Source organism: Gavialis gangeticus, unplaced genomic scaffold, assembly GCF_001723915.1.
Source record: "Gavialis gangeticus isolate Ggan-Ray unplaced genomic scaffold, GavGan_comp1, whole genome shotgun sequence".
NCBI lineage: Eukaryota > Metazoa > Chordata > Crocodylia > Gavialidae > Gavialis > Gavialis gangeticus.
Genome location: NW_017729032.1, coordinates 151,188,342 through 151,199,133, shown reverse-complemented (window position 1 = coordinate 151,199,133; position 10,792 = coordinate 151,188,342). Strand labels below are relative to the sequence as shown.

The 10,792-nt window shown below is 43.2% G+C and overlaps 1 protein-coding gene across 5 annotated transcripts in view; it reads right to left on the bottom strand.

Annotated features, from left to right (window-relative positions):
* Positions 1-10,792, bottom strand: part of CHST10 (carbohydrate sulfotransferase 10) — a 43,682-nt gene that overhangs the window by 21,542 nt on the left and 11,348 nt on the right. For 3 of the 5 annotated variants that reach the window (XM_019524981.1, XM_019524982.1, XM_019524977.1), the window contains exons 1-2: positions 9,655-9,917; positions 4,154-4,294 (exon numbers count right to left, since the gene is read on the bottom strand). In XM_019524981.1, coding sequence (XP_019380526.1) covers positions 4,154-4,253 — 100 coding nt within the window. In that variant the 5' untranslated portion in view covers positions 4,254-4,294; positions 9,655-9,917. Of the gene's footprint in view, positions 1-4,153; positions 4,295-9,654; positions 9,918-10,205; positions 10,404-10,792 lie in introns of those variants that run through there. The other 2 variants (XM_019524980.1, XM_019524978.1) reach the window with 2 other exon arrangements.

Below are 10,792 nucleotides of genomic sequence, written 5' to 3'. Positions count from 1 at the left end.
GGGTCCCGAGGAGGGCCACCCGCATGATCAGGGGGCAAGGCAGGCCCTGTGAGTGCAGGCTACGGGACATGAAACTGTTCAGCCTCCACAAGAAAAGGCTGAGAGGGGATCTGGTGGCCATCTATAAACTCACCAGGGGGGACCAGCAGAAAATAGGTGAGACTCTGTTCCCCCCAGGCACTACCTGGGATAACAAGGAATAACGGCCACAAATTGATTGAGAGTAGGTTCAGGCTTGATATCAGGAGCATTACTTTATGGTTAGGGCTGCGAAGCTCTGGAATGAGCTCCCAAGGGAGGTGGTGCTCTCCCCTACCTTGGGGGTCTTCAAGAGGAGGTTGGATAGATATCTGGCTGGGGTATTATGATCCCAGCACTCATTCCTGCCCAGGGCAGGGGGTCAGACTTGATGATCTGTTCAGGTCCTTTCCAACCCTAGAAACTATGAAACTATGAAGCTTCGCACAGCCCTAGTCAACACCTAGTTCCTCTGAGGAAGGCTTAAAAAAACCCCTGACACATGAAGGAGCATGGGGGTTGGGGAAGAGACTGGAATTCCCTCCCAGCCCCATTTGGCAACCAGCAAAGCCCAGAGGCATGGAAAATACCCATAGAATTTATGCGCAGATACCCCTAGATAATTTCCAACCAGTGGCCTTTCAACCTCTTCTTGAACACCTCCAATAATAAAGTCCACAACTTCCCTAGGCAATCTATTCCTCTGCCTCACTGTTCTTACAGTGAAGAGGGTTTTCCTGATATCCAATCTAAGCTTACTTTTCTGCATCTTCAAGCCACTGGTCCACATCCTCCTCTCTACAGCAAGAAAGAAAAGGTGCTTTCCAACTTCTTCATGGCAGCCCTTCAAGTATTTGAAGACTGCTATCATATCCCCTCTTCAGCACCTTTTCCAGAAACGGAACACGCCTAGCTCCTTCAGCCTCTCCTTGTTTGACTTGTTTTCCAAGTCCTTCATCATCTTTGTCACCTGCCTCTGGACCGTCTCTAACTTCTCTGTGGCCTTTTTCAAATGTGGACCCCAAAACTGCACACAATAAATGAGGCTTAACTAGTGCCCCGTAGAGAGGCACTATCACCTCCCATATGTTGTACTTAATTCTTTTAGTGATGCATACCAAAACTGCATTTTTATTTTGTGAAGCTGCATCATACTGCAGACTCATATTGAGTCTGTGATCTACCAAAACTCCCAGATCCTTCTCCATAGTGCTGCCATCCAGCCACGTGTCACATATTTTGTATCTGTAATTTTGATTATTCTCCCCAAGATGTAGCATCTTGCATTTGTGGGCATTGAACTTCAGCCTGGCAGCTTCAGCCCAGATTTCCAATATGTCCAACATGAAAGCAAATCTTGTTCCCTCCTCCCATTCACACTGGCATACTAGATCCAACGTGGAATGGAGCACTGTACCACAGTATTCATGCATGAGAAACACATGCTTGAGAAGTCTTCATAGGGAATCTGAATCCCCTCTGTATTATGGCGCACACATCCACATGCAGCTTGCCCAAACACTATGTGCTCACATGTATAAGGGGTAAAGTTTGGAGACGTTTGGACGCCAAAGGTAAAAATAACCAAGGTGAGGAGCAGAAAAAAAAATAAACTATGCATCAGTCTGCTACCTCATCCCTCTTGCACAGAAAGGTTGGGTTTCCAAAGTCTGAGGATGCAGAGGAGCCAGTGTTTTGACAAATAAAGGCAAGAATTGCTTCTCTACTCTAGGCCCCATGAATCAGCCTGCAGCATACCATGTAGCACAGCCTGAATGAAGAACAATACTGGCTTAGGCAATTTAGAAGAAAAAAAATAGAGGTAAAAAATGCCACTCTCAGTAGAATGTGAAAAGCAGAACTCCAATTCAAAGGACAGTTGACAGTTTTATTCCAGACCTAGTTGCTAAATAAAAATAGATGCAAATAACTGGAATCTTCATTAGCTGAGTAAGATTACTTTTGAGAATAACTGCTTCTGTATGTGTGTGCTTGTATGCATGCACATATGTGAATCTGTATCTTCCTTATGAAACAAAATAAAAAACAAATATGTAAAAACAAGGAAGTGAAAGGAAAGGAAGAAATTTATTGTTGAGGATATAGACAGATAGAACAGAAAAGTCAAAGTAAAAAAGACACCGTGAATCACATTTCACTGGAAACAAAAGTGGAACCCTGGGAATCATTTCCATACTACAGCCCTAATTCTACAACTAGCATCCTGGACAAGGACTGTTGAACCAAAGAATCTGAGCAGGCAAAGCAGTCTACCCAAACCAAAATACAGTCATCCCAGGACCAAGGCCCAGTTTCCAAAACATCAGTAAAAATACCAACCCAGAGAGCTGGCAACCACAGAGAAATAAAAGGACCTAAAAAGCAATAATTTTAAAGCAACAAAGACAAAACAAATCTGGTTTGTTAAAAAGGATTAATTTAAAATATTATGAATATTCTCTACCTTTACTCCCTCCCACTAAAGAGTTGACATCTTTTCACTTTAGAGAGTCAGATAACATTACTCACATGTGCTAAGGCATTATACCATTTTTCTATCAGTATCAAATAATAAAAAATTAGAGTATATCAATATTGCTTTCCTTCTTCCTTCCCCAGTCGTTCTTTTGTAGGCATACACAAAACAACATGTTCTCTTTGCAGCAGCCTTTTCCTCACTCTTACTGTTCCCGCTTGTCCTCACACAACAGTATTATCTCCAGTATCAGCTACTCAATAAAATAAGCAAAGGTCTGATTCTGCAAAGACTTAGAGCACATGCTCAACATGTCTAGTCCAACTGAAATCAATAGCACTATTTACTTTGTGTACAGTTAACTGTGTGCTTAAGTGTTTGCAGGATTGGAGCCTGGGGAATTGCACCATTCTCTGCTCCAGTAACAATTCAAGGAAGGGAGGAATCAGTATTGAATGGTAAGAGAAAAAATGGGAAAAAACTGATGGTGTCCAAACAAACAAACAAACAAAAATAATGCAGAGGGTATTCCAAATAAAAGACTGAAACAAATAAATAATAAATGGCATATAAACTCTTTTCATGTTCGCTGCTGGAAATGAACACTAGTTGGAAGAAACTGCTGGGAAGTAAGAACTGGCATAGTATAAAGGATTCAAACATTTACTTACTTAAACTGAGATCAGCTCATTTGCAGAAGCTGTAACAGAGCTCCTAAAAAGTCTTAAGTTAAGAGATTTACTTATCCAACAAACAATCTGTAAGCCTTGTTTCATAAGACTGCAGAAACCACTAGGTTTGTCACACTGAAGTGTGGCATTTGTCCATTGACGAGTCACTCATTGAACTGTATTGATGATTTTGCTCCTCAAAACTATATTTACATTTCTAAGAAGATACAGAAATACAGATGTTTTCTGACAATGCAAACACACTCCGAAACAATATTCGCGTATCATGTCCTTGCCTTCATCATATACTCCCTGCTGGTCTGCTTCATAACAGCAACTCACAAGTACACAGAGAGAATGTGGCATGCTGGGTGGTGTTATCAAGGGGCTTTAAATGTCTTATCAATCTAATACTATATGGGCTACTTAGGCTAAGCAAAAGTTTATCAGCTGTTTGTCATTCACACAGCCAAAGATAAATCTGAAAGTAAGCAGCAAGGCAAACGAAGTGAGGTTAAGTGCACTACAAATCCAATTTTGTTATGGTCTTTTCTAAAAATTAGAATGGAAGGGCAAGTATTTAAATGGCACAAAAAAATCCACGTGAAGTTCAGAAATAGTAAAACAGTTCATGTAACTCTACTGAACTCATAAAAAGCATCATAATACTGAATAGAATTGATTTGAGAACCTGGATATCACAAGGCAGAATTGCAAAATGAGATCCCATCTGTTCCCAAGTTTAGGAGTCTGGTAGCAGTGTTAGTTTTTTACATCTTTATTGATGAGAATGCAAACTGCGTAAGTGTTAGCATTGTTGCACACTGGTAATACACAGAACATACCACTCCATTCTCAAATCTTCCTACATAAAAATGCTAAACATTGCACTGGGATCCCTGATGAGCACAACAATTACACTGCCACTTTTGGACACAACGTTAAGCAATGTTCTGTGTTACACAAATTTAATTAAACTTGAACTTACCATCTGGGTCTTTAAAAGTTAATGTGATGAACTTGCTAGCAACCATGAACATGAATATCACCCAAAAGCATGCAGCTAACAGCAACCACTGGTGGTGCATGTTGTCAGATAGGAGCCATATAAGATCTCAGCAGCTTCCTGCTTTAAAAACAAAACAAAACATTACATAGTGTGGTCAGACAGAACACTTAGATCATTCTACATGCACTTTAACCTCCAGGCATCTAGATGTATAGAGGCTCATACGGGCCCAAGGGTGGAAACATAGGGGTAGCCTGGTGCTGGGGAAGGGGTAATGCTATGCTTCTGATTGAAAAAACATAGAGCTCTTGGAGGACCCCTGGAGCACAAGCCCTCTAGAAACCACAAGCAGGGGCCACACAGTCCTTTCAGCATGCAGTTACCCCTCCATTTCCACCCCCACCCCAAATGAATCTAGGACCCACCTGAGTGGGGCTCGTTTTCTGTGTTGGGGTCCAGGCTGCTGCCCCCTCCCCACACAGAACTTTTTTAATACTTTGGATTATTTGAATTTGTTAGGTTTATCACATGAATCATATGTGTACACCCAACAGTGCTAACATTGCATGGCATCCTGTAGCACCCCTGAAAGGATCTCAAAGCACCTCACAGTGTTGTGGCACCCTGGTTGAGAATCACTGATCTAAAGTTTTGATGGGCAAGGATTTTTTGTGATAACTTTTATTGAACCAACTGTAGAGCTGGGAGATCTGTTGGACAAGCTTTCAGGCATCCAGTGCCCTTCCTCAGGCCCCATGGTTTTGATGCAATTTTACTACTAATAAATAGCAGCAAGAGATTATAACACTATTTATACTATAATATCAGCAAGGGGGTGTACCCAGCTTAGGGCTGCTAGTCTGCTAAGTCCGGGGTGGGCAATTATTTTGGCTAGAGGGCCACTTAATGAGTTTTGGTGAGCTGTCGAGGACTGTACACAAGACCTTTTAGAAGGTATGATTTTAACAAAACTTATAGAAAAAAAATCATATATTAAAAATCAACCATTTACTGTAACATATTTTAATTTAATTAAAAAAATGTTTTTCCTGATTCATGTTTTTTTGACTAGTGTATATAAGGGGGAATGCATAATAGCTAAAAATAAAGCCTTACTCTTGTATATTATAGGGGTGGTGGGGTGCATCTGGAGAAGGGGTTGGAGGACTGTGGGTGCACAAGTGCTAGGTCCTGAAAGCTGGCTGGAAGTGGGTGAGGGAGGGGAGGGGAGGGGCAGGGGGCATGTACAGTAGCCCCCACCCAGCCCACAGCTGCCCCTGCAGCGCTCTGCACGGGGTCAAGCCCTACCCGTTCCCACATGGGGCTGTTGCTGTTGCTGCTGTAGCTGCCTGGGTAGTGCTCAGCTCAGCCCCAGGCAGAGCACCGTGGGCCAGATTCCAACCAACTAGTGGATGTCCACCTGCAGGCCAGATCCAATCAGTTGGTGGGCCAGATCCAGCCCATGGGCAGTGTTTTGCCCACCTCTGTGCTAAATGCTGTATAGATACAGGGCCATCCGTGGGTGGGGGCCAAACTGGGGCAATTGCCCCAGGCTCCGTGGAACCAGGCGGAGTGCCCCCCCCTGCATCCGCTGCCAGCTTCCTTGTGTCCAGGGGCGGGGCCCCACACAGGCTGATTTGCCCTGGGCCCTGCACAGGTCGTCTCTGTATAGATGTATATTAAAAGATCATCTCTACCTCAAAGACTTGACAATTTTAGATTTCTATCCAGCAACTGGATACGCAGAGCTGAGCCTCTGATCTCACGCAGAGCCTCAAAGTCAGCAGTGCTCCACAAGGCTGCAGGGAAAGATCAGATTGCAGGATCAGGAGCTTAATTTTAAAGAAAACCACGAGTGAACAAAACAGACAGGAACAAGGAGAAGAGATGCCAGTATAGCAGTAAAATAAACATGCATAACAAACATATCTACCCCTTTGTAGATATGTTAGACTAGGAAAAGATGTACCAAGGTAGAATTTGTTAGAAGAAAGATGCCCTGTTTCTTATACACCTATTCAAAAGTACTTTACTCTAAATCATGAATGGTATAGGAAAAATGAAGAGAAAACTGCTACTCACATCTCATAATACAAAACTAGAGCACTGACAATGAAATCAAGCAGCAGGTATAAAGCAAAGAAGAGGATGTGCATTTTTACACAACGCATGATTAACTTGTGGAACTCCCTGCCACGGGAAGTTGTGGAAACCAATAAACTAAGCAGACCCTCAAAGAGGGTTTAGACAAATTTAAGGGGAATGGGTCTATCAGGGGTTATTAAATATAATCATGAACATAACTGTAGGCTCAGGACATCCCTAAACCTATGAGTGGAAACAGATGTTGCCTTCTGTTCCCTTTGTGCCATAATAAACATTTTTACAGTGGCACAAAGCAAAAGTAAATAGATGTCTATACCCTTTGTCATACCAGAAATACCCAGAAGATAGTGGTTGCGACAAAAGGTAGTAATAATTTGTGCTGCTTCATGGTGGTGGATATTTATTTGCTTTATGCCAGGGGAGTGCAAGCAGCCTGGAGCTGCCCATAGCCTTCAGCCATCCAGCATCTGCCCAACTTTCCTCATTTCTAGAGATGCCCCCAGGATCTGTGAGGTGCATCTTTGGAAGCAGGGTTCTGTAAGATCAACAGGTAGGAAAACGGGTCACTGTTTCACCCAATGAAGGGGAACAGCTGTGCCAAGACACAACCTGGCACACATGATCCAATTAATTTGGTGACATCTATTTCTAGCCACAGATCACTGGTAACCGAGAGCATATGACAGGGGATAGATCACTTTTGACATGCCCTGTTTCTTATACAACTTTTCAAAAATACACGTATTTCTCAAGACCCAGAATACAGACCTAAGCAAACCATGGTATGGAAATCCCTATGTGCTTTCATTTAGTGAAGTAGCTGTAGCTTCAGCAATGTTTTGTTGGTTACAGGTGAAATGGAATATCTTTAAAAATAAATACCAAAATGGTCCAGAACTCCAGGTTTAAAATTTTAAATACTGATATGTGTTTTTAAAATATATGCCTACATAGGGAGGGATTTTCAAACATACTCAGAAGCCTAACTCTAGCTGATAAAGGACCAACTGGATTTCCAGGAGAGCAGTTAAGCTAATCCTGGAAATAAAACTTAAATTTACATGACTTAAAAAAAATCCTACACTATCTCCACTTGCTTGTCAGGTCCTGAAGACCCTCCTCACACTTGATGTTTCTCTTACAAAAAACAGAGCAGAAACTGCATTCCTAACCTTGTTTTTTTTTATGTATTAGCTCAATTGCTGCTGGAGAAACACAACATACCCAAGGGCCTGGACTCAAGTCCTGGAAGTTCACCTTTACTCTTTCTCTTGAATACAAATAATGCAACTTTGATGATGCTTACCAAAAGGCAACCCAAAACAAAAATATTTCAAACATTAACATCAGAATTTATTTGCCCCTGAAGGGTGATGTGAAGCTATCTTTACCTCTGAAAGAAATCTATACACTCTGGTAAGTCCAAATTCAGCCCTTCAATAATCAGGTGCAACTCCCCTTGACTTCAATTGGACTCATATCTGCTTATCCCAACAACAAACTCCTGTGTGTAGCTGATTAAGTGACCTGTTGAAGAGCTCACTGTTAGTCAGTAACAGAGCTGGAGAGAAATCACGAAGTATGGGTTGGATGAATGGACTGTAAGGTCAATAGAAAACTGGCTCTGTCATCAAGCTCAGAGGGTAGTAGTCAATGAATCAATATCTAATTGGCAGCCAGTATGAAGTGGAGTGCCCCAGAGGGTCAGTCCTGAAGCTGGTTTTGTTCAATGTTTTCATACGTTGTTTTGACTGAAGTTTTGCACAGCCCTGCCTTTAGCTAGGCTGGGGAACAACCAGTCAGTTTTTAGTTTCTCACTGCATCATTTTAGTTTGACGCTGAAAGTGACTATTTTCTTCATTATTTTACTTCAAAATACCTTCTTCCTTAAATGCTGTCTATAAGAGTTGTGAGAAAGAAAAGTATGTCAACTATTCTTTGGAGTAAGCAGACTCAACTAAAGATCGAACTCTTCTACACTCCCAGAGACAATACCTGTTATCTTTCATTTTCTACTGCAATTCATATATTCTGGTTAACAACTAAGCACTCAAATTATAAAAGATGGTCTTTATTATCAAAAACGGAGTCCAGAAAGAACAAGGACCATGCCCTGATTTCTACAGGAAGTTCCCACTGATCTCTTTCCAGCCTCAAACCAGCAATAGTCCAAAAAATATCAAATTGACAGATGGCATCCTAGCACGACACTGTTATAAATTCTATCTATCCCAAGACTCCTGCAAGAGGTGCTCAAGCCCCAGAGGTACTCCTTTTCTTTTTGTCTTGGCTTTTCTCCATAAAGCCAAGATTTCTACCCTATTTTTCAAGCACTATAGCACTTTGACAAGGACTTGTGTTTATCTGGCTCTCAGTAATCAAAAGCAGATTCAAAGAGATCTTGCACAAACCAGGAAGACTTTCTAGTACCCATACTTCTTGAGATAGAACTATTCCTAAACAAGAGTGGCAGAATGAGCCCTTCAATACTCATAACATCCCTCCAAGGAAGGCAAGTTTTATTATTGTGATGAATGCACAGCACTTGGTAAGGATTACTGATCTGTAGCCCAAAATGTAATTTATGTATTGGATTTCTAAGAGGGTGTGTTAAACTATCAAAAGGGAGATGGTTCCAACCGACATGGTCTGCATGGCAATAGCAGAGGTCTACACAGAAAACCACAGCAAGAACCTAGACAAAGCAGAAGAAACCACCCCCCGCCCATGATTTCAACCCAAGATAAGAAACAGCAACAAAGACCTATCACAAAAGGGGCCACCATTCAGGTAGCTCTATAACAGCGCCATGTGTATACATGCAGAAATAGTAAGCATCTGTTTTTTCAAGAGATATAATCTGTTCTATTTATCCTCATGCAAATACAAATCAAACTGCGACAGCACATTCAGCATGGTGGGCACTGAAGTTTGCTCTCAGTTAGCCAAACAAAACCACTCCTGTAATTAGCCTGCTCATTAGCTCTCACAAGAAGCAAAGTTGCTCAAACTTATAAAGAAAACCAACGAAAAGTAATTACAACATTTTTAAATGATGAACCATAAGAATTAAGATTAAGTAAAAGTCTAACTATATTGTCCTTCTCTCTACATCTTTCTCTGAGGAATTTTTCTATCATCTTCCATGTCACAGTCTACTGAAGAAACTCAGATATTTCACCTCCCCTTTTCATCCCTCTTGCATTCCTCAACTTACTCTCCTATTCATTCATCAGCCTCCTCTGTCCCTGTCCTTGTGTTTTTGTTTCCACAGCATCTTTATTTATTGAAAGCTTTTCTAATCTTTTGCATTTAGTTTTGTTTTAATTTCCCGCCCCCCGCTCCTTCCCTGTCATTTTAAAGCCTCTTCTTACACTGTTGTATGCTGGCACTGTTCAGTCTGTTCCTGGTCTCCTCTTCTTCATTCGGGTCCCACCCCATTTTTCTTAAGAAAAGCTTCCTCACCACCTCTTTGCTTGCTTTTCTTTTCCTGTGCTCATTCATTATCTGCCCCAACATTGCACAGCACCATAGTCAGCCAGACATTGTATTCAGTGTGTAAGTGGCCACATTTTGTTGGTCTTCAGCAGGCCAAAAATGAGAAGCCAGACAAAGTGAAGGCCTGCTGAGATCACCTCCTAGAGAAAACAAAAGGACTTGAGGGAAAGGTAGCTGTTTTTCTACAGGGAGCAATTAAATGACCTAGTGCCAGTCATTGAAGGGACACAAAACCCAGCACGTGCCCCCACCCCCCGTAATCCATTTGGCTTGAATGAAGCCCCACAGACTTTACGGTTGTGCTGTTCCCCTACAAACCACAGGCCTGAGGGGTCACAGCAAGCAACCCCCACCCGCCATTTGACAGCAAAATAAAAAAGTTGCTGTGTGCCAGAGGCTACAAAATCATCCCTGGGTAGACCCACACATGTAGGGAAGGAGTTTCATGCCAGCGCTTTATTCCACCACTCCCTAAATTTGGGCTCATGGCACACTCCCGTCAAGAGCAAGAAAGGTCTCTAGCCTCCGCAGGTCCCCCTCAACCTTCTCTGTAAAGGGAGGGCCCCCAGTCTGTTTCCCTAACAAAGCGCTGTCACGCCAGGCTGGTCTCTGGCAGCAGAGTGGACTCCGCTTTTCTCAACCTGCCGGTCGCGCCCCAAAAGCAGGTGGCAGGAAGACAGTCGAGGGCCAGGAACAAACTAAAACAAGGGATTCTCTTTACGGGAGAAAAACGCGGGGGCCCGCCACTTGCCCCCTGCAGGCAGCCGCAGCTCCAGCCCGCTTGGCCCCCCCCGCCCCCACTGGGGGCAGCGGGCTAGAAGCGAGGGGCACGGCGGGGAAGTTGCCCGTGGATGGTTACAAATGGGTCCTGGGGCAGAAACGGCCGGACTCCAGCCGCCCTGCTTCTCTGTGCTGGCGTCTGTATCGTGCCAGGGCTCCCCTGCTGGGCTGGAGGGGCACAGCCCCCTGCCCCGCGGCAGCGACCCCCGGCCTGCTGCCTGCGCTACACTGCGC